Source organism: Ischnura elegans, chromosome 3 (assembly GCF_921293095.1).
Source record: "Ischnura elegans chromosome 3, ioIscEleg1.1, whole genome shotgun sequence".
Lineage (NCBI taxonomy): Eukaryota > Metazoa > Arthropoda > Insecta > Odonata > Coenagrionidae > Ischnura > Ischnura elegans.
In genome coordinates, this window is record NC_060248.1 from 102529521 (window position 1) to 102556596 (window position 27076).

Consider the following 27076-nt stretch of genomic DNA (forward strand, 5'->3'; position numbering starts at 1 on the left):
TTAAGAAACTCTCCCACTAAAATGTCATTCTACTTGGATGGCATGAACTAGCATCAGGCCCAATAAAAGCTCATATCATGGTATGAATTGTCTGATTTTGCTATCATTGTCATCAATGGCATTATGTTGAGTTATAATTGAAAAAAATATTTGTTGGTTGAAAATCATTGTCAGTTATCTTAGATCTGCATTTAACATAATATTTTTTATCAGTAGACTGTGTTTATCAAAGCTTTAGGCCAAGAAATACCGGAAACTTGTGATTACTATCCTTTTAGAATTATTTGTGTTTTAATGCATCACTGAAGTATCCGTTTGAGATCATACTTTCTTCGCAGCTAAGGCTAGACCTGTCTTTTCATCCTGTTCTTGATGTGCCCAGCTGTCAGCTTCAATAAGGCGTCCATTATTTTTCAAATCTTCCATGCATACACTAACCCCTTTTGCCTGAATTTTACAGCAGCCAAATTGGCTGCAGCACAGGGAATAACCACCATAGCAACCGGAGGAATGGATGTTGGGGCGAAGGAGGATTCGATAGTGGGAGGAGCTGTTTCATCTGGCGCTGATGATGGTGTGGTGGGTGGTGGGGCCGTGGGTGGTGGTGGTGCTGCTGTGGTGAATGGGGTAGCAAGCTCAGGGGGGGAGGATGTGGATGAGAGGATGGAGTTGGGTGAGGGCGCGGAGGGAGGGGAGAGCAAGAAGAGGGAGCCAGGGACAACGGAAGGAGCCGAGAGGGACGACAAGGGGTCATCGAAAGAAGGTGGGAAGGAGGGAGCACCTGCGCAACCCAAAGTCCAGGACCGAACGAGGCCAATATCCAGTACACCAGTGCCTAGAACTCCCTGGTAAGAATTGTCTTTTTCCCAATTAATTTTTTGGTGATGGGTGATGAAATCTTTTTGCCTTAATTTTTTGATTCATTAATATTTTTAGATTGTTCTGGTGTGTAAATTGGTTGATAGGGACGGAAGGAATCTTTTAAGAGTTGCAATTCTTTTTCAGTGTTTTTGGGTGGACATTGACAGCTAATACCCTCATTTGCTTTAAATTAATTTGTCTGGTCTGTAAAGAGGTGTTTTAGTGTTAGCGTAATGAATTCAATAATTCCTCTTATGCCATCCCTCATCTAAATACTGCTATGATTTTAAGTATCTGATAATTATATCTCTTGAACATTCCTGGTGAATGTTACAACAAGGTGAAACTTTTTTTATGATTGCACATTATAATCTTGATAAAGGAAAGCTTTATTCCTTTGATTTCTAATTTATTTCATGCTTTTTAATACTTCATATTAGGTGTGTAGTTTGGACCGGTGATGGGCGAGTCTTCTTCTACAATCCTTCTTCGAGGACATCAGTATGGGAGCGGCCTGAGGAGCTTGCTGGGCGTCCAGATGTCGACAAGATGGTGGCCACCCCTCCAGAGGCGGTAACGGCAGCAGCTGCATCATCTGCGGCAGGAGCTACTTCTCAAACCAGCACAGCCACAAATACATCAACAGGCAACAGCACGAGCCAGGGTGGGGGAGGAGCAGCCGCAGGAGGAACCACACCGGGCGCTGCCACAAGTGTGGTGGTTGAGAAGAAACTTGATGACAGCAGTGATGAGGAGCCCCCTATGAAAAAGATGAAACGAGAAGATGGGGAAGCAAAAGGTATGTAGATTTTTTCATCGCTCCTAACGTGCAGTATGATAGTATGATTTCCAACTTCACTCAGTAACCCTTAATGTGTTTGGGGTGAAAGGTCAGTGGATGTTGCTGTTAATTAAACCTTGTTTACTATTGAGAAGTGAATGAAATAAATAATTTTTTATACGTACCATTATTCATGCTCCAATTGGTAAGCAAAATTAATGGTTGCATTCTAAGGAAAAGCATTCACTCATCAAATGGCATTGTTTTTTACTACAAATAGATATTATCATTTCATTTTAGAATTGATTTTTCCCCTTTTTATTTCTGTTGGCAGTTTTTCATGCACCTTAGATCCAGCATAAGTGGGGATTTAGCCAGAAGATAAGAGTTATGGTTATTAATTCTATTACTCAGCTTGGCTATTCTGTTTAATTTTTGTTGGGAAAATGAACAAGTAAATTTTTCCTTTTAATACCAAACTGTTGTTTTGATGAGTGGCTCTTCATGTTTCTTGATGTGTGTCATTATATACTCAAGAAATAAAGAATGAGATTATTTTGTTATTGCAAAAAGTGTTTATTTTTGTTAGCATAGAATTAAAGTTAAATATTCCTTTTTTAGCATTATAAAAATTATTCGGATTAAATTTTGAGTGCCAAATCGTAACTGAATGTGTATGAATTTATGTGAACAATTTCTGCTGTGTTAGGCTAATTTTTTGCTTAAAGAAAAGCTAAACTCTAATCTCTTTTTTTGGGTTAAGTGTCCATAGCTTAATGATGAATTGATGTAAATGATGCAATATTTTGTGAGCGCGTAATCCATGAAACATGCTGTAGGCTTTTCTTCAAATGGAACCTAAATACATAGAATGCAATTGCAGTTATGCACTTCCATATCGATAAATATGAAGTTTAAGTTATGATCCATCTGTCTCATAGTGTTTTTATGTTCTTAAAATACCAAAATGAACTTACCTAATGAAATAACTGTGAACTGCTGAACTTTAGCTATAGGACTGTGGGAACTTTTTCAAAGTTTTGTTTTTCTGGGATGTCCAGGGCGAGTCAAGCCACATTAGCAATCCCTACTGTGAGGGAAAGTGCCATTTGGTTCTACCCGGGTAGCACTAAAAATTTTGGGAAAATGAAGTCGTTAGTCAAGCAATGGTCAAATGTTTAAAAATGTTTTTCCCCCAGTCACTGCACAAAACGTTTAAAAAAGCTCCGTCAGTCACTAATTTTTACAAAGTTTTAAATCACTAATTGCTCTACCTATCAGAAATTCCAAGTGAAACTTGAATAATGTACAGAAATCTTTACTTAATGGGAATTATTTGTTCAGGTGAATTCCCTGTGTCGGATTGGTGAATAAATTAAAAAAAATCATAGAAGGAATTTAGGTGGGAAAAAACTTTTGACCAAATTTAAAACAAATCATAATTACATCGATGCAGCGAATCTGTATGGTTTTGGAATCCCTTGAACTGCCGTAGTGATGGGACAGCTGAAATGCTGTTGGTTTAACCTGTCTCACATCGTTTGATAGCAGATGACTAGCAGTTAGAATTTTTGGGTTTTAAGGTAGTAAGGGATGACACAGATTTGTCAAAAAAAAAGTACCTCCGTTCTTTCATTTCAAAAATATGTTTGAAAAGAAATTAAAAATTATTCATTTCATATCCTCAGTTGCAGATGAAATGCACTTTATTCATGTCAAATTAATCTTATGAGTAAGATCTGTTAAATATCAATAGACACATATTGTGATATTTTTGTTAATTTGATATTAATTTTCTCCACTTGCACACCATGAGCACTAAACATGCTGAGCACCTTAACTTTTTTGGCCTGCTCTGCAATTAGAAATTTTTTTCCAAAAATATAGTATCATAAGTCAGGGAGAGACTAATTATATAGGAGTAATACAGATTTTTCTTTATTTATGAAATGTATTATTGAAAATGTTCTGTTAACTAAATTTCAGGACAGGGATTGTCCATTTCTAAAAAAAAAACCTGTAACAGATTACAGTTTTGGTTGAGGTTGCCCAGGGATTGTTGCGCACAGTGTGCAGCAATCCCTGGCTATTGTGGAATTTTCAAGAGCATTAATACAAAACCCAAGAGTATTGAATTGGAATGGTTTCTAGTTATAAACACAATGAATGTGAAAAGTGTTAATCTTGGAGTAGTTGTACACTAATATAAGAAGAGTATTTGAGTGGGTGAGCTGCTGCTCCCTCAGAGAAGAATTTGTCCCTGTAATTCTTCACAAGGTTCTTACTCTACACTAATAGCTCATTTGTGGTTAGTCCGGAGACTTTCCATTAAAGAGTTCAATATGAAATTCCTATTCCTTGTAGCAAATTTCAAGTAATCCGATGACTGTTTTATGCACAAAATCATAATGAGCATCTCATCATCATCTGAGGTCAGGTTAGCCAATGTCATGTTTAAATTAGTTTATCATAGACCTTTCTCTATTCCATTTTTGAAGAATTTTGGACTTCTGCTTGAAGACAGCCAAGGAGGTAACCAAGTAGAATAGGGTAGGGGTTGTGCTTCTAGGGCCTCATGCCTGTGAGTGGAGGAGGAGAACAGTAGTGTGGTCTGATAGCCCACACCCTGTGGGTGGTGGGCCATGGTAACCTTAGTTGAGTTAGTGGGATGGCTATAGTCAGTTGCAGCTAGGAAAAATGTATGGTAAAACCCCTGTATGACAAACCCCAATTTGGAGAAATTTTCCCATAATCTCCTCATAACTAACAAGGAGACATCGTCAAAGTGATGTTCGGGATCTGCATGCAGATGTTATTCACTGAAACTATATAGGTAAGGTAGAAAAAGTGTCACGGCTTTCTTCCACATAGGCCCGGGTTCGAGAGATATTTGCTTGTAAAGATTTTGCGCAGCATGATATCCCTTGAGTAATCGCCACCTCATAACTATGGCCGTGGCGGGGTGGTCTAGGGCGCTAGTCTTCAAACATGTAGTAGGTGTCCCGGGTTCGAGTCCCAGTGTCAGTAATATTTTTTCTCTCTTCTAATTTTTGAAATCATTGTTACATTTTATCCCCATTCGTTTTATTTAGTTACTTCGGGTTTTTTAACTTTAATATCAATTTATGGATTTTAAAAGAAACTCTGAATTGTGCCTTACCACGCAAATTAGAGGACGTATATAATTACTTACATGTGAATTTCTGTGTAATGTGCTCATCATGTGCACCGATGCACACCTCTGCATCAGTTAACCAATTTTTCGTCTATTCATGAATCGTCCCCGGTTTTTGACGCATGTGCCTCCCCTTTCAATGTCGTTTTTCCATTTCTTAAGCACCGGTATTTTCCTGCTTCAACATTTTTTATTCAAAATATCATTTCCACTAGGCTTTCCCTCCATTAAATTTTCTCCTCAGCCCACCCACTTTCTTCCCAACTAATCTCGATCCTTAAACAGAATATCCTTCCACTCACCATGCCTCCCTTATGCCTGACCCTTGATAATCCCTGAATAAGGCGCCGAGGCCCAATTTTGTGAAAACGGGTGCGAAAGCTAAACAAAGAAGACCTCGAAAATGGCTTGAGTAGGCTGCTGGAAAGCAGGGTCATTGTACTGGAAGGGTAGGAGGGGAAACTGGCTAGGGTCAGTAACTGAATGTGAGGATAGGCAATGGTGTTTATTTGTTGAAAAGAAAGACTTGAGATCACGAATATATGAAGAGACTGTGGAGCAATGGCTAGGACGAGGATGATCAAATTCCCTGGAAATTTGCGTGTAAGTAATTATATACGTCTTCTAATTCGTGTGGTTAGGCACAATTTGGAGTTTCGTTTAAAATCGTTCCATCTCACTAAAAAAATGTTTGAACTCCGTCTTGCCATTTGCACTGCTATTATGGATTTCTGTCGAATGTAAAAATTGTTATCCATCAAACGCCACTTCAAGTTCACGTATTTACTAGAACAATGTGCATGTTATGCCTAAAACAACCACTTTCAACAGCGCAATGATTGGTTGTAAGGGATCTAAGTGGCCAAAAATAGTCTATCACTATTATCTGAAATGTTCCTTTCTAATAAGCATATTTTAAATATAATTGAGGCAATCTTGTAAAGTGTGAACAGTGTAGCATTAATTGACAGCAGCACGTCCACATGATCTTCGGCTTCGTATTGTTTTCTCCAGGTAGGTCGCTGTACTCCAGCCCCTACTGTCATGTGCTAGCGGACAACCCGAGGCATTTTGCAATATTCATGCACTGCTAGCCCAGATACTTTTCTTCTTCTTCAATTATTTTCAGGCCATCTTTTAAAGTTCTCCCTTGTTTATTTGGAAGGCCATGGTCCGAAGACTAATAAAAATGAAACCTGACTTTATTAAACCCACATGGAAAACACTAGCTGGTTTGAAATCAAATTCTCACTCACCTTGGAAAGTACGGAACCACTCGTATGAGGTGACGTTCGGAACTGATGCTATAGCATGCGGTGTACGCAGAACCAACTGCAGAGGGTGAAGCATAACCATATAACTGCGCCATGAAATTTTTTGTCCTGAAGAGGAGGCAACTTTCCCACTCATAAGTAGTGTAGCACCATATAAGCAGATAAATTCGAATTACTAATAGGGAGAAACAAAATATCCTGATAAGATATCCCTTCATCCATGGTCCTTATATTAAGACCGTACCTTCGTCAGTAACTCTGACAAGTGAGACTCTTGTATGTTTATTAATGTAACTCTTAAATTGTAACCTGATGTCCTGTTTTCGGATAAAAATGTCTGCCGAGAATCTCAGCTGCGAGAAAATTGAGTTTTGCCGGAAAACTAAGTCTCCCATCGTATTTTCCCAACTATTGCTTTGCTTAAAAGTGCTTTAATAATCTCATAAAAACATCGTTTGCTCTCATTCTTTTTTGAATTACATGCACATTTCAATATTTCAATCTAATAAAAGTATAATACCAATTGCCAAAAGTCACTGTTTGACACCTTTAGGGCTAATAGGTGACTCATGCAGCAGTTTACCTTCAGAAATGGAGAACTTGGAAACAGGTAGGCTGGAAAAGGTCAGTGGGCGAGAAAGGGAGGCGTGAAACATATTTCTATTGTTCTCATTTAACTTGATATTTTCTTTCAAAGCTAATAGTTTATGGTCTTAATAATAGGATCCCTGCCTGAGCTGGGACCTTTTGTTTGATTTGAAGTGTTAAATAGATGGGGATGGCAGATTTTGGGAAATGTGCAAATGTTTGTGGGTTACTATCTTATGGCACTGAGCCTATGGTTTTATCTCTTGGAGAAGATTCAAACTATGTGCCTATCATTATTAGGTGTAAATCACACATTGTGTATATTTCATCTCATTTTTGGCAAACTATGAATTATTATTTGAAAGTATTAATGGGAAAAAAAGATGAATTAATGGGAATATTATAAGGTGGGACCGCGATCTTCAAATGATCAATGCGGGAAAACAATGATACTTCGGGGAACGGCAGATGCGGAAAAACTTAATTGTCTATATGGAACTTTATTTGGGACCATGAATGGCAAATGATGAAACGATCAATGCGGGGAAGATAGATTGGGGTTCCACTGTACCTTATTCCAGGCTTATGCTACCTCTCTGTTGAAAAAGTGGTAAGTTCCATTGCAGAATTGCAATCAGATTAAACATAATATTGGTGGTCGACCTAGGGTCTTATAAATACTTCCATTTTATGATAAATCCTTGGTTTCATTAGTCTGGTGCTCAAGCAAATTGAGAAAAGTGGTGTGAAATTATTAAATAACTTCTTTAGATACGTTGTGAATGAGTGCATTTATGTGGGATTGAAACTTAATCTTTATTATTAAAATTTTTACCATCTCTATTTATGTTTACTATGTATGAGGTATTGATTCATTGGCCTAATATGTTGTCAAATGTGAAACTAATTTTGTTAGTAAAACTATGCTGAATTATTTGATAAGTAGAATGTGTTTATATTTGCAGAAGATGCCAGTAGTGAGGATGGGCAGACATCTGGTGGTGGAACTCCTGGTTCAAAGGGAGGTGATAAGAAGCAGATTGATATTGGGAAAGAGGCAGCCATTGAAGCAGAAGTCCGTGCAGCACGGGAACGAGCTGTTGTTCCACTGGAGACCCGTGTAAAGCAATTTCGTGACATGTTGGCTGAAAAAGAAGTAAGTACCATGTTAAATTAGTGATACTTTCATGCTGAAATGCTTAGCTGCAGCTGGTAATTTACACATTTAGTGCAGAGCTGAATCTTATGTTCTGGATACAGACTGAGGTGAAACCTGTGGTGGTTCACAGGTATAATCTGTTCTGTGAGGTGTGACCCATCAGTGGGGCACACTTATCTTCCTGCCACTGTCTTGAGACGGTACTGTGCTTGAGGGCCTCCTGCCAATGGGAGTGATTTGGGCATTCTGGGCTTTCATGCTGGTTTTAAAAAGTGTCTTTGACGCAAAGTTGGGGAAGTCTTCGGACACTAATTTGTTCCTCTGTTTTAATTATTTCAAAACCTATGGAGAATAAATCACTAAGCCCAAATACTAGCCAGTTTTTGCCATAAACAGAACATTATAGCATTCAAGGTTATCTTGAAGAACCAAGATAATAAAGAAAAACCCAGAGAACAATGACAAAAAATAGGAATGTGGGTAGAAAAATCAAGGTGTTATCAACAAAAACCATAAACCTAAAAGAGAAATTGAAAGAGGTCAATTGCTTTGAAAATGGAGAGCGTCAAAGAGATATTGCGCAGAAGTTTATACTCACGATGCCATATATATATCTTATTCTGAATAGAGACGAAGTTAAAACATCAGTAATCTCAGCCGCACCATCTTCAACCAAGCGGTCAACACATACAGAAAGTTCATTATGAATCAGTATAAAAAGACGAGGGTGGTAATTGCTCCGAGACATTTAGTGAAAGCTGCGGTTGGTTCTACAACTTTAACCCGCAAGCAGGTATTTTCAGTGCGGCGATATCAGATGAATCTGCAAGTGTTGATAGCACAGTCACGGAAGCATTTTCTGATGAACTCCAAGCTGTGATTGAAAGTGGCCTCCCCCTCAACTACTTTTTAATGCTGATGAGACAATATTGTTTTGGGAAAGAATGCATTCTCGTTCATTCATTTTCAGGGAAGGAAAACCTGGGTCAGGTTTCAAGGCATTTTAAGACTGTTTCACGTAGCTGCTAATGACTCGGAGGACTTCAAATTAAAATGATTTATCATTCATAAACTCCGCTAGCTATGAAATGGCATTCAAAGTAGCATTTTCCTGTCATTTAGATGAGCGACAAAAGGGCCTGGGTGACACAATAGTTGTTTTTAGACAAGTTTGAAAAATCGTCAACTGCCGGCAACGCATTACGATCCCCTGAGATACAGTGGAACCTCGTTAAAGCGAGTACGGGATATAGCGAGACCCCCGCTATTACGAGAGATAGCCGATGCACCGTCAATTGACCCTATAATAAGCGTGTTAAAAATTTCGTTTTTACGAGACCCTTTCGGTGTTGGCTCTCGCCATAGCGAGGGTTTCACCGCCGGAAGACTTTCATCAAGACTCCTTAACCTCTGTAATTGCTAGCGATCTGTTAGAAATGAAGTTAATGGAGTGCTCAGTCTCAAATTTATGTGGTAAACTGTCGTTCGATAAATATAATGATTGACGAAACAATGCTTTGCACGATTTTTATTCAGTGCGGCGCTTATAAATTGTTTGAATAGTTAGTCGTTATTTGAGTAAGGAAATTTAGTGATGCAAAAAAACATTGCCTTTCGTCTGGATTTATGCTTACGTTTATCGGATAGATGTTTATCTGTCGCCGCACCACTCCTGTTCCTGTATATCTGTTCGCTACAGGTATATTGGCTATTATTTGCTCCATCTCCGGTAAAGCGACAATTCGCTATAGCGAGTGTTTATTAGTGTACCGTGGGGTGTCGTTATATCGAGGTTGCACTGTAGTAGATATTAGCCCACCCGCACGACAGGAGGGAATTTCAAAAGCACGTAAGAATTTTTTTTACGTGAATAAAAGTCTTTGAATGCATGCATACTATCTATAAAGATGTTTTAAACTATAAAAATTTATGTAAATAATGTTTTATAAGGCTTTTTATGGGAATATAGATGTTTTTAGAGGAAATTCAATACCCAAGACCTATGCTACCAGGAACGCATCCCTATCTTCCCAATGCTAAAACGCTCTCGTATAACGCAAATTCGTATAGCGCAAAGACCCCAGGGAACGCATCCCTTGCGCTATACGAGGTATGGTTGTACTGAGGTGAGCGCACTTATCACAGAGGACAGAAACTTGTGGGCTGGTATACTGACACAGATTTTTATGTTCATATTTTAAATGCTTTCTTCAATTGAATGTTAGCATATAAATATTTAATTGAGTAGTTTTTTGATTTTTAAGATTTGCTTCTAATTTTATCTGAATTACTTTACCTAGGTTTCAGCATTTAGTACGTGGGAGAAGGAGCTGCACAAGATTGTTTTTGACAATAGATATTTATTGTTGACCTCAAAGGAACGGAAGCAGGTGTTTGAAAAGTATGTGAAGGAAAGAGCTGAAGAAGAACGGAGAGAGAAGCGAAATAAAATGCGTGAGCGAAAGGACGAATTTCGACGGTTGATGGAAGATGCAAACCTTCATGGAAAGTAAGTGTTATCTATGGCATAACTTCTTTAGGAAGGGTGAATCTATTTCTTCTTCTTTTAACTTCTTAAGAGAGTATTTTTTTAAATGCATAATTAAGTGAGTGTAAGGCTGCAATTGCTGAAAAGGTGTACAGGCGGTCCCCGACTTTCGTACACAATGCGTTCCCGAAAAATTGTACGAAAGTCGAATTGTACGAAAGTCGAACCATTGACTTCCATACTAATTAGGGGTTACGTTCCAAAAGAGCGGAATTTACGTACTAAAACCTTTTTTTTCACGGAATTCATTTCAATTGACTTAATTTTAATAATATATTAATAAAACTCCTCAAATCATATAATTTATTTCGAAAATACGCAGAAAATGCAAATATAAGTTTAAAAAACAAGAACTCCGTTGGCTATCGAGTGAAACTTCCTCTTGGCGTTTAAGTTGACATTCCACTTATTACGTCCACTATAAATAAAAGGACATATCAAGTAGCATAAAAAAATGTATTCGTTGAACCCGCACTCTGGATACCTTTTAATTTTTACACCAAAATTCGATGTTTGGCAGGTGACATTCGTGATCGCGTATATTCCGCATGTTATTCAAAAAAGACAAAAGACAAACGGAATTCGGGTGATATGTCGTGCAATATCGTTGCTGAAGGTTTACATGAATTAAACAGCACTCAAACGAAAAAACACAATTAGAAAGAAGGTCTTACTAGTTTTATTGAAAGCTATTCGATGATGTCTAGTCAACTTCTTTTGAAAAATATCTTCAATGAAGGCTTTCCTCCTCTCTTGATAAAGGAGCCTATAGCAGGCAGTCTCTCTCCCAAATAAATCACCTAGATCAGAGTCAATTACCAACAATTCCCTTCATTATATACGTTCATATTGTTCGCATATACTGCCAATACTGCAATTTGAAACAATTGAATGTTGGGATGCGCAATAAACATAGCGGGAATTTTAAAAAAATTACAGACCAGCGTCCGAAAGTCCGAATTTAGCGTACGAAAGTCGAGTAAAAGGTGTCAATTTTGAATGTACGAAAGTGCGAATTGTACGAAAGTCGAGTGTACGAAAGTCGAGGACCGCCTGTATTTTTTTCACTCAATCATCTTTTCATTAATTGTGAAAGTCATTCACAGAAGTAGATGACCTAGTGGTTAGAGCATTTGCCTACTAACTAATGGGAGCTTTTTTCTAATACGATGTGAAGCCTTCTGATTATCCCTATCAAAAATCAGTTTTAGATGGCCCTGGGAAGGTAACTACCACTCCAGCCAGAATTTGTGGTAGTCACATGCATGTGACTTAATATGGGGTGAGGTCTGCACTCATGCATCAGGGTTACCGTATTATTATGTTGAATTGCCAGTTTTTCTTGTATGGCCACCAAATAAACCCATTGTAGGATTTAATATAAAGGAAATGAATGGTGTACAGTGCTATGACGTCAGAAGGTGTATCAGGTCGTGTGATATCAAGCGATATTCTAGGACTTTTAACTAGCATTTAATGATGTTTGTAAGGGGAGGAGTAAAGATGTACCACGAGTAAAAATGTGGCAGTTGTCTATACACTGAGGTCACAGTGGCAATCGCAGGTGATAATGTCTTCGTAGAAGCTGAACATGATTGTTGGATTGTTAGTGCACCCGTTCTTTTTTACCAAAATGCAGAACCATCCGCAAGTACGGCAGGTAATATTTGAATCCATGCCATGTCACTGTTCATCCAGTAATGCAAAGCAGAGCAATTGACGGAGCTACACGGAGCGGAGCAATAGATGGAGCTGAGCTCAGCAAAGCAATAAAAATTACCTGTAAATGCAGTGTAGTACGTTTTTTCTCAATAATTTATTCTAGAGGGTAACTTTCTATGTTTTGAGCCCTAGAACAGACTTCTTTGTGGGATGTTTTCGTTATTGGCGAGGTTAGTTTTAGAAGGGTTTTTCTGCGTGCATTGTCCGTTGGCTTTGAAATCTGGAGGTTTCCTTAAAATTTTGCCGTATGAGGGTTTGTTGAATAAAGGTTTCTCTGTATTTTAATTTCTATTCTTAATTTAGAATGGCATCTTTATAACTAATTTATAGCTTCAACTTCAGAATTTATTTATATTTAAGACACAGCAAAGGCTGTTCAGTTTATGTACTGGTAACTATTAACTGGTTATATATTGGTAATGTTACTATTTTCATGTATTTTGCTGGCTTCTTTCAGGTCATCCTTTAGTGATTTTGCTCAGAAGTACGGAAAAGATGAACGGTTTAAGAATATTGAAAAGATGCGGGAGAGAGAGAGTCTATTCAATGAGTACCTGCTTGAAGTGAGAAAGAGAGAGAAGGAAGAGAAAGTGGTAAAGAGAGAACAGGTATGGAAAATTTCTACAGTATTTTTACTGTGGGTCTTCGACTATTGGAATTGAAATAAACAGAAATCAAAGATGAATGTAAAATGTTATTGGATTTTATTGAATGCCGCTATCTATTGAAAAGGGTTTTCTTTTTGTGGTTTATTACCACAAAATCTATTGAACATGAATGCAGTTTAATTAATATTGCTCCTTGTATCAAAGCTGGACTCCAGTCTTTTATCTACCTCAGTCATGTATGAAGTGGGGCTTCTTAAATTTCACTGATATAATCACTGACTGGCCCTTCAAATCTCTTCCTTATTGCTGCACATTGACTAGTTAAATTCTCTATAATCAATTTAATTATGTGCTAAGTCATACTATAATGTTTTCAATGCTTATTAGAGTGCTTGTTTTATTTTAATAGAAGTTGATTTATTTTGTTTTTAGCTTTAGTTCTAGATAGAAAATTGTATTGCACATTGCACATTTTCAAATCCTAGCTTTGTCATTGTGGAATGTTGTATGTTAAGAATTTATTAGCATTCATCATTGTCTTCTGTCAATGGGGATGCTGCATGAAACCTAATAATGCTGAGCAATGTGTATTTTATTTATTTTTTAATAATGCGGATCTAATGGATTGAACTTTTATTCAGCTCATATATGAATACCATGTTGAATTTATTTCATACTTCATACGAAAATGTCAGAATTATTAGTTTTTTGTGATGTTGGGACTAGCTATGTAATTTCTGACAGTGATTTCAGCAAAATAATTTTTGTTAAAGAACTTGCTGGTTATATTTTCTGATTTTCATACATAATTAATCAATGTTTTCTTTACTGAAGTTTAGCAGTTTTTATCAAGAATGTCATGCAGCATAACAATCTTCAGATACAATGGCTTGTATTTAGGCCAGTATGAGTGCATTATGTAAGGAGTAATTTATATGATTATATATCCACGTAAGTGTATTTGTAGTGCTTCATCCTTTCATTAGGATTACAAAAATTGGAGGCTAAGCAAAGTACAAATAATTTGTATTTATAAATAATTAGGCACTTCCTATAAGGTACCTAACAATTTTTCTTGGAGTGAATCACTTTTAGATACCATAACTATTACTATATATTATTTTTTGATTCATATATATTTTAATTGGGCGGTCACAATTAAATTAAACTATTGTTTAATTATTTTACGTAAAAATCATGCAATTTAGCTGCTTATTGCTATTATCAAGTGAAAACCTCATGTCCAAATTTTTTCAAAAAATATATTTTGTTTGCAATAGTGGAAGAAACCTAATTTTTTATAGTATATTTCAGCTGATAAGTTTTCATTTGGTAATAATGTCTCTCACTGCCATTGCATTGTGCATCTTCAGTAACTCCTTTGGATGAGCTCTGCAATGGCCGCAAAAGCTGGAGTGACAATGCAAAATATGTAGCTGAAACTGAAAGTTTGAATGTGACAAATTTTCGAAAATGTTCTCTTCGAATTCAGTTTCTGTAACCTTTGAAACATTTGTACTTTTGACCTGAATCTATTTTACTTCATGCAGCACTGTTGCCTTAGGGAGAGTTATATTTAAATAATATTAAAAATAAACTCACAAATGATGAATATGCTTTCTTTCCTTTAATAGGGTAGTTTCCTTCATCAAAGAAAATGAAAGGCATTGATTGCGATTCGTTACCCACCATTAGTGTATTCATAATATATAAATTATTTGGTTTTAGAAATCCCAGTTTAGACGAATGGCAATGAAAAATGCCAGATTGACGCCCATGCGATGCCACTCCACGCCTCCTGGAGTTTTACATTGGTCGCGTTCATTAGATACTCACCAGGATCAAGAGATCCCTCACCGGTGAGCGACCGGTCGTTGCGATCTGCTGAAAGGTTGCTGAGCAGTGATCAGTCACGTGACCAAATAGCAGAAACATTCAAAATGGGTGGTAATGCGATTCCTGTAGAAGCGCTGGCGATTTTAATTGCAGGAGACGATGATACTGTGAACAGTTTGTTCGGTTTAATTCAACGCAAGACGAGATTCTTAAGAAGAAATCCCTAAGCCGTATGCCTCAGAAAAAATAGGCTGCGGAATGAAAACTACTACAAAAGGATAGTCCCTCATTTTCAGGACGATGGCTTACTTAGTCGATGGCAAACCTGAAGCCAGTTTTACTTGTTTTTCCTCAGTATCCTGAATTTCATATGTCATTCCTCCATACGCATATCTTTTTGCAACTATAGCACCAGAAGATGTGCTAGTACTGGGCGCAGCCATATTGATTCTCAACATTTCCAACCAGTGATCGGTGATTTTCTCCGGTGGAAAAAATGGCGTCTGGTCAGTTACACCGGTGACCTACCAGAGGGCGTTCAGCAGAAATTGTCTCACCGGTTCCGCAACTATTGAGTCTGCTCAAAGCGACCATTGTCTGAGATCACTAATGCATGCATGAGGCACAGAGCTCAGGGAAACGTCTCTTAATAATCACCTATTAAAACTGCCTATGGTCGGAAAGTTTCCTTTGTTTGATAAGGTATTAATAATCCTTATTTAAGCCAAGCACTATCTCTGATGCTATCAGGTAGTGCTTGCATGGGCGTCAATCTGGCCTTTTTCAAATGAGGATAAAATTGACCATTGCCATTCATCTAAACTGGGATTTCTGAAACCAAATAATTTATATGTTATGAATAGACTAATGGTGGGTGACGAATCGCCATCAATGTCTTTCATTTTCTTTGATGAAGGAAACTACCCTATTAACGAACTCTATCCTCCCAAATTTCAATTATGACATTAGGAAAAAATTTAACATCCAATTTTAGCATACTCCTTTTCTGGCTAAATACTATTTCTCTTAAAAAAAGGTACATTTTGATAGTTTGAATTGAAACTTGAGATATCCAAAATGACACAATGTAGCTGGTTTTTAATTATCTCTAGACTCTTCTGCATTTATATCTTTCAAATATTACATAGGAGAATGAATGCCTATTTTCATTAGCAATTTTTCACACACTGACTTATGTGCTGAGTCTTGCTATGGTCTTTTCCAGCCTGGAGAATCAGAAGTGTATTTTAAAATAAAGCTATGTAAATAATAGAAAAAATCTGCAATGCATATTAGAAAGTATGAGGCTTGCCAAATATTCTCAATATTTCATGATAGTATTTTCTAATGATGGTATTGTCCGTTGTTATAATGTGTTGGATTGCAGAATATCTTTATTTATAAGTAGAGGTCCGTGAAATTTGGGAGACGTGATATCGCGTATTAAAGGCATAAGGCGAAATCAGTAAATAAAAGCAAAATTTTGTGTTTTTTAGGTGGATTAGCAACAAAATCACTTCTAATGAGTCACAATCTATTAAAGCCTAAGCCTTCATTGTTTAACGCTGCCGATGTTCTTGCTCTGTCTCATTACGATTTCAAGGTTAATTGGCTCGTTTAGTCTTGCACATAACGCATCCGCATAATATCGCACACTGTAGTGATTTCTCTGCCAGAATTTTCTGTTCAATTTATCACAGCCTCTCTCTTCGATTCCCAAGTATCAATCCTGAAATATTTAGAATGAGATGTTTTCTCACCTGAAGAATTAGATATTATGAATTAAATAGTGCTGAAAGAAAGTTAACGCAGCCGCAGAAGAGTGGAAATACAAGCTCACGTGCTCGGTACGCGTCAATGTCGAGCAGTAATTCTGGTGACTCACCTCGACACATTAGAGAGCGTTATTAGATAACTTGTTGCAGGAAAACCTTGAGTGTGGGTATAATGTAACAATTTTGTTGACTGGCCGTATGCCGATCGTATTCACCAAGACTACATACTTGAACCATTCATATACCTTGAATCAAAATAACTTGAACCATTTTCTTCGTTTATTTTTATCAGAAATTTTGTAAAATGGAAATTGTTTTAAATGTTATGTAAAATTCTTAATAAAAGTATAAGTATTCACGAAACGTGTACCATAAAATAATAAATCGCCAATAAACGTGGAAAAATTGTAGCATTATAATAACACCGCCAAGATTTTCTATAACACCAAAATCACCTGGTTTTAAAACGAGCAAAAAATCAAAATTAAAACCACTTTCACAGACCTCTATTTATAATCCAAGAAATGGCCAAAATATATTCTGGTTGAATTTTCTTTAGCTTATGATCCTTCTAGAGAAAGTAATTTTGTTTTTTGTTTGATCTTTTGTATCTCTGAGAAGTACATGTGGTCCTCTAATTTTGTGCTCTTGACTTTTGAACACTTAGCACTTTTGGACTTCCATAATTGACACCTTTTATTGACTTAGCTAGGTAAAATTCTGACTTTCAGACCTATTTCAGAAATAAGTAGGCAATTTTGATTTCTTTGCAATAGTCCATTTCAGCTGTCAACCCTTCATGGGACTCTCTTTTATGTCAACATAGTCTTTTATCCGATTTTTAATTCGTGATTTAATCTGTATATACTTCAACCAATGTTGAATGTATATAAGTACCTCTTTCCATGGTTTAAACTTATTTTTATAGGTGTGGATAAGTAAAAATCAGATGTCAAAGTCCAGCTTAACTATGCGTGGTTCTATATCCTTTTTTCACTGAACAAAAGTTTGGTATCTATTGCTGAATTCGCAAAATGGTGGAAAGTTTACTGCTTCAGGATAAACACTGAATAACAGCGAAAAAGTTTGAATACTACATCAGTAATTGTTAGTAAGGGTATTGAAGGATATGAGAAATTTGCTATGCTGTAAATTATAGTTCTAAATATCTAGGACAGAAATAGCTTCTATAAACTTGAGTGATACTTCAGTGGTTTCATTAATCTGTTCCATATTTTGATTTTTTATTTCTGGAATGCCCTGATTTATACTCATGCTTCAATTTAAAAAATAATCCTTTCATTCATGGAATAAGTCAGGCTAAGGATTTTACTTGGCATTTAGAGGCAGATTATGAGCTTACTCTTTAAATGCTACAAGCAACAGTTTTGATTCTGATTTTTTTGTTTTGCTTTCACTTGGTCATACATAGCTTTATGGCACTCATTTTTAGTCCATCAAGAAGTCCTTTTCCAAACATTTATTTATGATTAAGTACAACTTCTCAGAAAACTTTTTATGGAATTTGGGATTGTAATGTTGATATTCTTTGAAATACTTTTGAATTTCCATAAATAATGATGAACCATTTATGGTTTTGTCGCTTACGTATGCCTATGTTCTTGCCATAAATTGATTGGAAAATTATGTACGTATACCAGATCTATTGTCCATTTATGGATGTACACTTGTGCAGAAATTTGGGCCATCATCCATGTTTAACAATGATGACTTGCACATTTGGAATAAGGCTAGGTATATTTTGCTTCTTGGGAACATAACCCCTCCACTAACTCTCAGTGCAATGGCTCAACTTTTCATACACCTTTTCAGGATTGCATTATGAACTAAAATTGAGGACTGCCTGTATGGTGAAAACTTAAAATTTCCTTTTCATACATTATTGCTGTTATTTGTGATGCACAAAAACATCCTGTTATGCTCTTGTAGGATTATAATAGGTGTAGATTACACTGGTTGGCAAAGTGAAACTTTTTTTCGCTCCCACAAACGAAAATAGGTGATTCCTATAGGTTTCGAGCTTCTGAATTCGAATCCGTAACCAGTTTTTTTCCAGGACATACCAGTTTGCAGGGAGGAGGGTGGGGGGGGGGTGTTTCAACATCCGCCCAAAGATGCTATTCCCCATCAATTATAATTTTCACGTTATAATTAGAAGTGAATATAAATTATGCAATTAAATTTACATAAAATTTTAAAGTTTAAAACTTATGAGTCACTTGGTGTTCCTACTCTTGTAATTACTACAGGGTGTCTTGCGTGTCACATTCCAACAGAAGTCTGCCAACATATTTTCACTCCATTTACCACCATAGTGCCTCTCCATGGTGGCTATTTGCTGGTGAAACCTTTCTCCGTGTTTGTCAGAGGCCTCCCCCAAGCTGTACATTTCAGGGAAGAAGTCCAGGTGGCAATGCGGGAATTGTAACTTTAGGGACATACTACATCCCATATGACGAAATGAAGTAATTAACCTGTCCACAATTTTTTTGTAAGCAGGTGACTTATGATCCCCAAGAAAGTTACTGCACAATTCTCGAAAGGTCTCCCAAGCCTCACTTTCCACTTCATTAAGCTTAGAAGCAAATGTGGTATCCTTAAACACGCCTCTGATTTGAGGTCCCGTAAAAACACCTTCTTTTACCATGGCCTTGCCGAGTCTTGGGAATAGTTTTCTGAAATGATTAAATGCTTCACCATCCCGGTTCAAGGCCTTAACGAAGACCGTCATGAGCCCTAATTTGATATGATGGGGTGGTAAGAATATTTTCTCCAGATTCACAAGACGTTCATTAGCCACGTTCATCTCCCCTGGGACCAGTTGCTTCCTTGGCAGTCATTTTGTGATAGTGTACTGATATTTGGCTCGACTATCCCAGTGACACAGGAAACAGCAGTGCTTTGTGTAAACTCCTTGTAAACTGGTGAGGACGGCAATAACCTTAAGGTCGGCGCATACAGACCACTGGAACTGTTCATACTTTATTGCCTGCAATATGTTTCGCATGTTCTCGTATGTTTCTTTCATATGTACAGCTTGAGCGATAGGGATGGATGGCTTTTCATTGCCATTGTGTAGTAACACTGCCTTGAGATTTATCCTAGAGGAATCTACGAATAGCCTCCAATCTTCAGTGTTGTAGTTCAACTTCAGTTGTACCGTAAGTGATGGAATGTCAATGCAATACACCGAATCAACATCCTTTGTAAAATTAGGAACTAGGCTCACCTCTCTTTTCCTGTATATCGATATATTGACATTTTGATTTAGTAGATTCCTTTGTTGAAGTCCTTAGACTTGGGAAGGTCTAATTTTAAGTCTCTGATCAGATCATTCAGCTCTTCCTGACTTATCACATGTAGTTCATTAATGTCAGGCACTGGAGCGTAATTGGGGTCTGACTGTCCACTTGAAGATTGTGCAACATCCTCACAAGCAGCAGGTTCTTCATCGGATGAAACACTTTGCAGGGTGTATGAGTCTGGTGGTACGGGTACAGGCAGACAAAAATCATGCTTCACAGGTCTCCTCGTGGAATCCAAGTTAGGATACCATATTTTATGCTTCATGTTTTTTGAGAAACCTTTTGTATTAGTCAGGCAGAAGTAAGTCAGAAACATGATCACGGGGCTCACACCAAACCATAGGTGTGGTGAACGACATCGATTTATGTGTACCTTTCAACCATCCTGTGAGAGAACGCGCACACGAGTTACAACTTTGTTTCGGAGCCCAAACGCAATCATGGTCGCTAATTTTACACCAGAAGTACAGATGGTAGCCTGTCTTGAGGAACAGTGACAATGGCCTACTTTATCCCTTGAAAATCAATTCCCCACATATGTAGCAGAATGAATATATCAAATTGTTACAAGTTCTCGGCATGTTCGTTTAACGCAAATTTCAATATTTCACGCAGAAATATTTTTAACCTATGGTATGCACAGACACAGCATAACACCGCCTTCCAACACCAGGATCAACTCGGAACTGAAATATTTGTTCCACCGAAACGTGATCCTGGTCACCAATTTTTCACCCTAAGTACAGATGGTAGGCTGTCTTCAGGAACGGTGATAATGGCCTACTTTTTCCCTTGAAAATCAAATCCCCGCATATGTAGCAGAAAGAAACTATTGAATTGTTTCAAATTCTTGGCATGTTCATTTAACCCAATATACGACGTGGTGTGGTGTTACGACACAGCATAACACAACATCGTAACACCATGATCAACTCGAAACTGAAATATTTGTTTGACGCGACAATGCGGTGTGTGTCTTGGTGCCTTTTTTTTATTTGTCTATCTAGACAAAAGAGAGCCGACAAATGATTGCAAGGTAGAATACGAAATCTTTATCCGTCAATAATGCCTAGGTTTTAGTGTATGCAGTGTAGAACGATAATAAATCTTTGCAACCCAAGAGGACGAGGTATGTTTCGGGGGTTTTGAGCTACAGAAAAGAATGATCCTGGGATGTAGCCTAGTAACAGTTCTTGGATTAAGATAAAAATTCAGAATTATGCACTCCAAACACAAATAACACACATTAAATACCAAAAATACGTCTATCAAAAAATTTTCAATCGATTATGGAAACAGCACCCTGCCCAAAAAAAACCATATGTGCTGGAACTTTCTCAATGAGATATTCGTAATCAACATCTTGAAATGTATCTGGTACACCCTTTAACCCTCGTGGGAGGATTTTTGTGCTGACCAGTGTTATTTGAGTACTCTTGTTTGCATACAATTTTAGACTTCCGTGAGAAACAATGAAATGAAGAGATTTCAGCTGATTTTTCTGAGAACCAACCGCATGAAAAAAAGATAAGACAGTTGTAGTGATTTTTTTTTCTATTCAATTATCCATGTAGTTATTATCTACTTACTTTTGTAAAATATATATCTCTTGTATTAGAGTCATCATCTATGACTGGTGCCTTTGCTCCACTTGGTCTCCAATTAATAATGAAATTACTTTAAGTCTGTATTGATTAAGAATATGGGATGAATTAATTTTTTCGTCTTGGTATTCTAATCTCTTTTCTTTTAGATTGCTGCTATTGTTAGCCTCAGTTTTTTTTATTTTTAAGATGTGCTAATGACATGTATATTGGAAATTCATGGGTTTCCATGCTATTCTACATTTGGTTTTTCCTTTTACTAATGAAGTTAATCTATTTTTGTTTCCTGTTATTGAATGGTTCCTATTCCTTGTATGTGGTCAATAATTTTCCTTCGTCACCATCTGTGACCACCCATTCTGGTCTTCCATTGTGTTTTTTATGGAGTGTGTCATTTTAGTGTGCTGAACTGATGTGTTACAGTTCTCAGGCACCCATGGTGCTTATGAAATGGAAACTTATTTGCTATGAAATTGAGATTATTTTATAATGAGTACTTAATTGCACATGTTAAACTTTTGCTCGTTAGAATTAAGAGCAATTTTAGCTGTAGGATTAAGATGAATTAGATTGTAGTTGCTTACATTCTGAATTTTCTCAAGGTGATTTCTCCATAGTCGTGCAATGCTATTCTTGAAAGAAATTAAAAATGAAGCTGCAAAAGATCTCATGTGTTGACAGGAAATTAATGTAGATCCTTATCTATGTGTTGTACTATTATATCTGGCTTGCTCTGGGGTATCAACCACCAAATTTCTGTTATATTTCTAACCTGGGAAGTTTATGTCGGTGAAATTCACAATAATCACATTAGATAAACTCTACAGCCCTTATTCCTTTTCATTGTCATCTTTGATGGACCACAAGGGCCTATATCTAGAGCCATGAACCTTGTTAGATTGCGATGTGAATCAAGAAACTTGGATATCATAGTGGTCTGCTTATTGGCCTAGTAAGCCATAGATCTGTAGCTCAATCTCCAATCCAGGGTTTTTTTTCCTATGGCAATTATTGTGAACCTAGTAATCTAGAGAACAGTACATATTAGGGGAGGAGACAAAGTGTATCAGTATTGAGGATAAATACTTTATCTAATCTTGCTGGTAATTCATTCAATGAAAGGAATCATAATTCATTGTGTAATGTATTGGGTGAAAGAAATGGATCTCAGATTCTATGAAGGGTTGATGTAGGAGCAAGTAATAGTTTTCTGACAGTTGTTTCTCTAAACTTGTCTAAGCAAAAATACTTTTTGACTGCAACTTGACTTAAATATATCGTCCTTTTAAGTTTAAACTGATGCTCTAATATTACTAATACTGCAAAAATATTTAAATTTCATCCACATGTTTTCATTTCATACCAATAGTTACTAATGTCTTAAAGGAGAATATGAAAGGTTTAAAGTTTTGCTGTTTATAATTATTCACAGTATGTCTTGCTCAGTCAGCAAATAAATTTCTTATTGTCAGCAAATCTACAGAGTATGGTCAAGGATGATGATTCATTGCACTGGTAGGAATTTCTTTCATTGTAAGGTCACAGTAAACCTGAGATATGATTTCGTAATTTCCTGAAGAAGTATGCAAGGAGCAATTACTTCTCTATAGATTCATCCTTGGTTTTCAATAAATATTGTGGGAGGAAGTATCTTGTGAGGGAAGAATAGCTGTGATTAACTACATGCTACAGGTGATGAAGGATGTAAAGCAGAAGATTTCTGTAGGTTTTGAAAGATTAGCTGATAAGGCAATTGGGTGGAGGGTGGTGTCTAACCAATCTTAGGATTGATGACTTGATAATGATGGTTGTATAATTGGAAACCATGTTGGGGAGTTATCTATGTAGACATATTTATCAGGGTTCTTTCTTGTTGTGTTAATAGCATCCAAGGGAATAAGCCTGTTACTTTGCTATTTTTTCATGAAATTAAGTGGGTGGGCATGCTGTTTCAGAGGCTTCTAAGTATACATACAGTTAGCTCATGTGTTTTATGGTGGTAGCATTTATTATTCCAGTTTCCAAACAAAGGTTTCCTTTTCAACTCAGTTGATTTTTATTAACATCAATGCAATTTTGAGCAGTAATAGATGGTGGACGTGGCAGAAATATATATAGGAAGAGAAAATGTATATTAAATGAAATAGAATGAAATATGTATGAAAACTTGCTGGATGACTTAAGAAATATATAATGACAACATTTTTTGTTCATTTACCTTGCTTGGGTAGTCGAATGGAGTGATACAAAATGCATCTTAATCAAAACCTTAAAAAAGGGATATCTAAAAAAACCTTAATCTGTTCTATATTTTACTGTCAATTTCTGGATTGCCCTGATTTACACTTGGTGGTTCTTGTTATTATTGGATGTTTCCCAGCATAATCCATTGCCAATTTTTTAAGTGAATTATGTCTAAAACAATTTTTCAGCAATCAGAATAGTAATGAGCTGAGTGTTTCTCACCAGTGGTAATAATTTTGCTAATGTGAGAGCAAGAAGTCGAAGTTACTGCGGAGGAATTGGCTGTAATGTATTTTATTTTTATCAGAAACCAAACACCTGAGTATAATGAGAGGCTGATGATGTTTGGTGACTTCTTTAGATTAATTGTGAAAATTATATTCACATTGTACTGTACAGTACAGCAATTTGAGATTGATATGTTTGTTATGAAATCTATTTAGCTTTCCTCATTAGTTTCTCTTTGACTAATTAAGGTTGTAATTTTTATTACTATTTGTGGTTTATTTGTATTTACTTTGGTGCAAGTGTTGTATCATAATGAAAGAAATGGGCATTTTCTGATATTTTACTGTCTCCCTCTAATTCAAAGCCCTGCCTATTTTAGCACAATCTAATATGTTACATCTCATAAGACTGATGCTAATCTTTACTGTAATTTTCTTTCTGGTTATATTCAAGGCAAAGAGGTTATTTCATTGCATTGTTGCATCTAATTTATCCCCAAGAAAGTGCACTTGTAGGGAAGGAAAATTTTCACATGTTATTCCATTTAAATGTATGGCTTTAAGCCTACAGTATAATTTTGAAGTTTGCCTCCAACATCTTGTGCAACCAAAGTACTTGGGGCTAATTATTTTTATCTAATTAAATTTTGTGCAAATTTTGCTCCACATAACTTTTAACATTCATTTAAGGCTGAAAATTAATCTTCTCTGGCTGTACAAATCTTGTTGTACTATGCCCTTATTATTTTAATTTAATATTCATTATCAAGTCATTACATGGACCAATTTATTTTGTGACTTGATTCTTTTTTGCCTCATAACTTGTGCATAAAATTTGGAAGTTGTGGTTATCCTTTTCTTAACATTTAAATCAGAGGTGTGTACTGTTCACTATACCTCTTGAAAATTGAGTTGAGAAGTATATTTGCACAATGAATATGCTAATTATTTAGATGTCAAATCATATTCACAGCTCTCATTTCTGAAGAATCAAGATAATATCGAAAAGGTAGTTTTTCGTATTGTTGCCATTTACAACCTTGGGCAAATGGAATGTCATTAGGAATGGACATTGATAACAAATTTCATTACATTGAAATTGAAATGAATCATGAAATGTCCTGGAGGTACTTATGCTGTCTTGAAATAAATTGGATATCACAATTAGTAGCTTATAATTTAAATTAGCAGGAAATTTATTTGCTAATACATTTGATTTTATTGACATTTTAGTTTAAGTATACAAAGCTATATTTGCACTTTAAAAAGTCATCTTATCAATTTGATAAATTTTAATGTGAATGCCATGAAAATTTCTTTGGAATGGGATGAAGCAAATAGTATTATCAATTGCAAGTTTTGATTGAATTATTTTATGAGGGACATTTACATTTAAATTTTAAAATAATTTTCATGATGCTTAACATTTAACCTGATATGAAGGTAACTGCACAATTTAAGTAATTTTTCAAAGTTATATATTCTTTAAAACACATTTCTATGTGGGAAGTAAATGCTTATGCTCCTTGTTCCCACTTAATTACTAAAAAGATAAGCCTTTTAGTTGCTGGGTCTCATTTAGGTTAATATGTTTGATGAAGTTTTAGATTTGAGTGTACAAGTTTTTGTGATGGTAGATGGTTCGTTTGGTTCAAGTGGTGAGATATATAATATCATCATTTATAAGCATACGATAATATTTAATTGCTAGAAGAAGAATTTTAATTCCTTTCGAATCTGAGAAAGTGAAATTTTCTGAATAATATCGATGGATAGTAAATATAAGCCTATTTAGTGAATTGTCATGGTGTTCGATCTGATAAATCGTAAATATATGGTTAGTTAAACATTCTATAAATGGAAAGTTAGTATAATTTCAAATCTAATCTCTTTTATCATAATCCTATGGGTTGATTTTGTTCAACATGAACCTTGGAGTGTAACTTTTTTATGACTCCGTGCCAAATGCAAATAAACATCATAGAACTTCATCAAATGTATATACTGTGGCTTGGCATGAATAAAGAATTTTCCAACTCTGTTATTGTGATATCTACTTTACCAAATGAGTTATTGAGTAAGCAGTCCTATTTTGTGACTATTCACCTTAAGGATTTTATTTCATAAATTATGTCTATACCTAATTGGCATGTACCTTTTCCATTATCACTCTAATATCACTGCTGATTTTTATTCTGAGAATTTTACTTTTATATCATGAAATAAATTTTGAAATTACTTTGTAGATTAACTTTTTTAAAAAGTTTTGTCTGGAAAGATTTTAAGTGTGAAATCTGTCCATTTTACTTTTTCAGAATCCTGCATGTTTCACTAATGTTGCTTTACAGGATTTAAGCAACTATTTCTATCACTTACTATTTTGAATACTAGTGAAACGTTCAATTTTTTGCTGAATCTTCATGTTCAGTTTAAAACACTTGAATTATCCTTTCATTTAACTCCCAGAAAATTATCTGGAGTAACTTATCTGGTATTAGTACTATTTCACTCAATTTTTGTACAAAAGAAACTTAAAATTTTACCATGAATGGAGTAATATGACTATTGCTGTATATCTATAGGGTGCAATATGCAGTCTTGAATTATATTGTATTTCAGGTGTTTAAAAAGATAAGAATAACATGTATCCTAAGATCAGTCCAAACTTATAAATCTTCTATGATTGGCTTCTCATTGAAGTTAATGGAAGGTTCTAAATATGACTACTGGTGAAAATATAGAAGAAGTTAAGCATTGTTAAGTATTGCTTTTGTCTCTTGGATGTCTTTAAAGTGTAATTTTTAAATTTGGAAAAACTCAGCGATTTTTGGACATCTTGGCTCACTGTGCCATGTTAAATATCACCTCAAAAGTTCATGCAATGTTCACTCAAGTAAAGCTACTGAGGTAAATACTTTGAGACTGTAATTTCATAACTTTAGAAGCTCTAAGAAAAGCGCGCTCTCAGAGCGGTAATTAGTTGAAATTATCAACTCAAATATCCATTTTGGTTTTGTAGACTGTTAATCTTTTTGTCACATGGTGTGGAGTTCCACAGTCGCTAACGCACCACTAAACTTTATTCACTTTCAAGTCACCACCAACTTTCCTGTTGTCAGACACTGAGACCCCGCCTTGCTTCCGTCAGGATGGCCGCCGTAGCCTTGCATCCATTCTAAACAATGCCTCATATATTGGAATAGCTCTCGGGTCTTGGGGCAGAGAAATGCCTTATGGGTGATGATGTGACTGGTATTAGTCTACACTTCCGTATTGATTCTTAGCTAATCATTAAGGAAAAAGATGAAAGGATGGCATTTTGATTTCTCTGATTAATTTTGTACCTTT

The 27076-nt window shown here is 36.0% G+C and overlaps 1 protein-coding gene across 1 annotated transcript in view; it reads left to right on the top strand.

Annotated features, from left to right (window-relative positions):
• The window catches only part of LOC124156264 (transcription elongation regulator 1-like), a 73722-nt gene that overhangs the window by 36255 nt on the left and 10391 nt on the right, over nt 1-27076 (top strand). Inside the window, exons 8-12 of the mRNA XM_046530690.1 lie at nt 461-848; nt 1302-1660; nt 7645-7835; nt 10139-10347; nt 12566-12716. Of these exons, the coding sequence (XP_046386646.1) occupies nt 461-848; nt 1302-1660; nt 7645-7835; nt 10139-10347; nt 12566-12716 (1298 nt within the window). The remainder of the gene's footprint in view (nt 1-460; nt 849-1301; nt 1661-7644; nt 7836-10138; nt 10348-12565; nt 12717-27076) is intronic.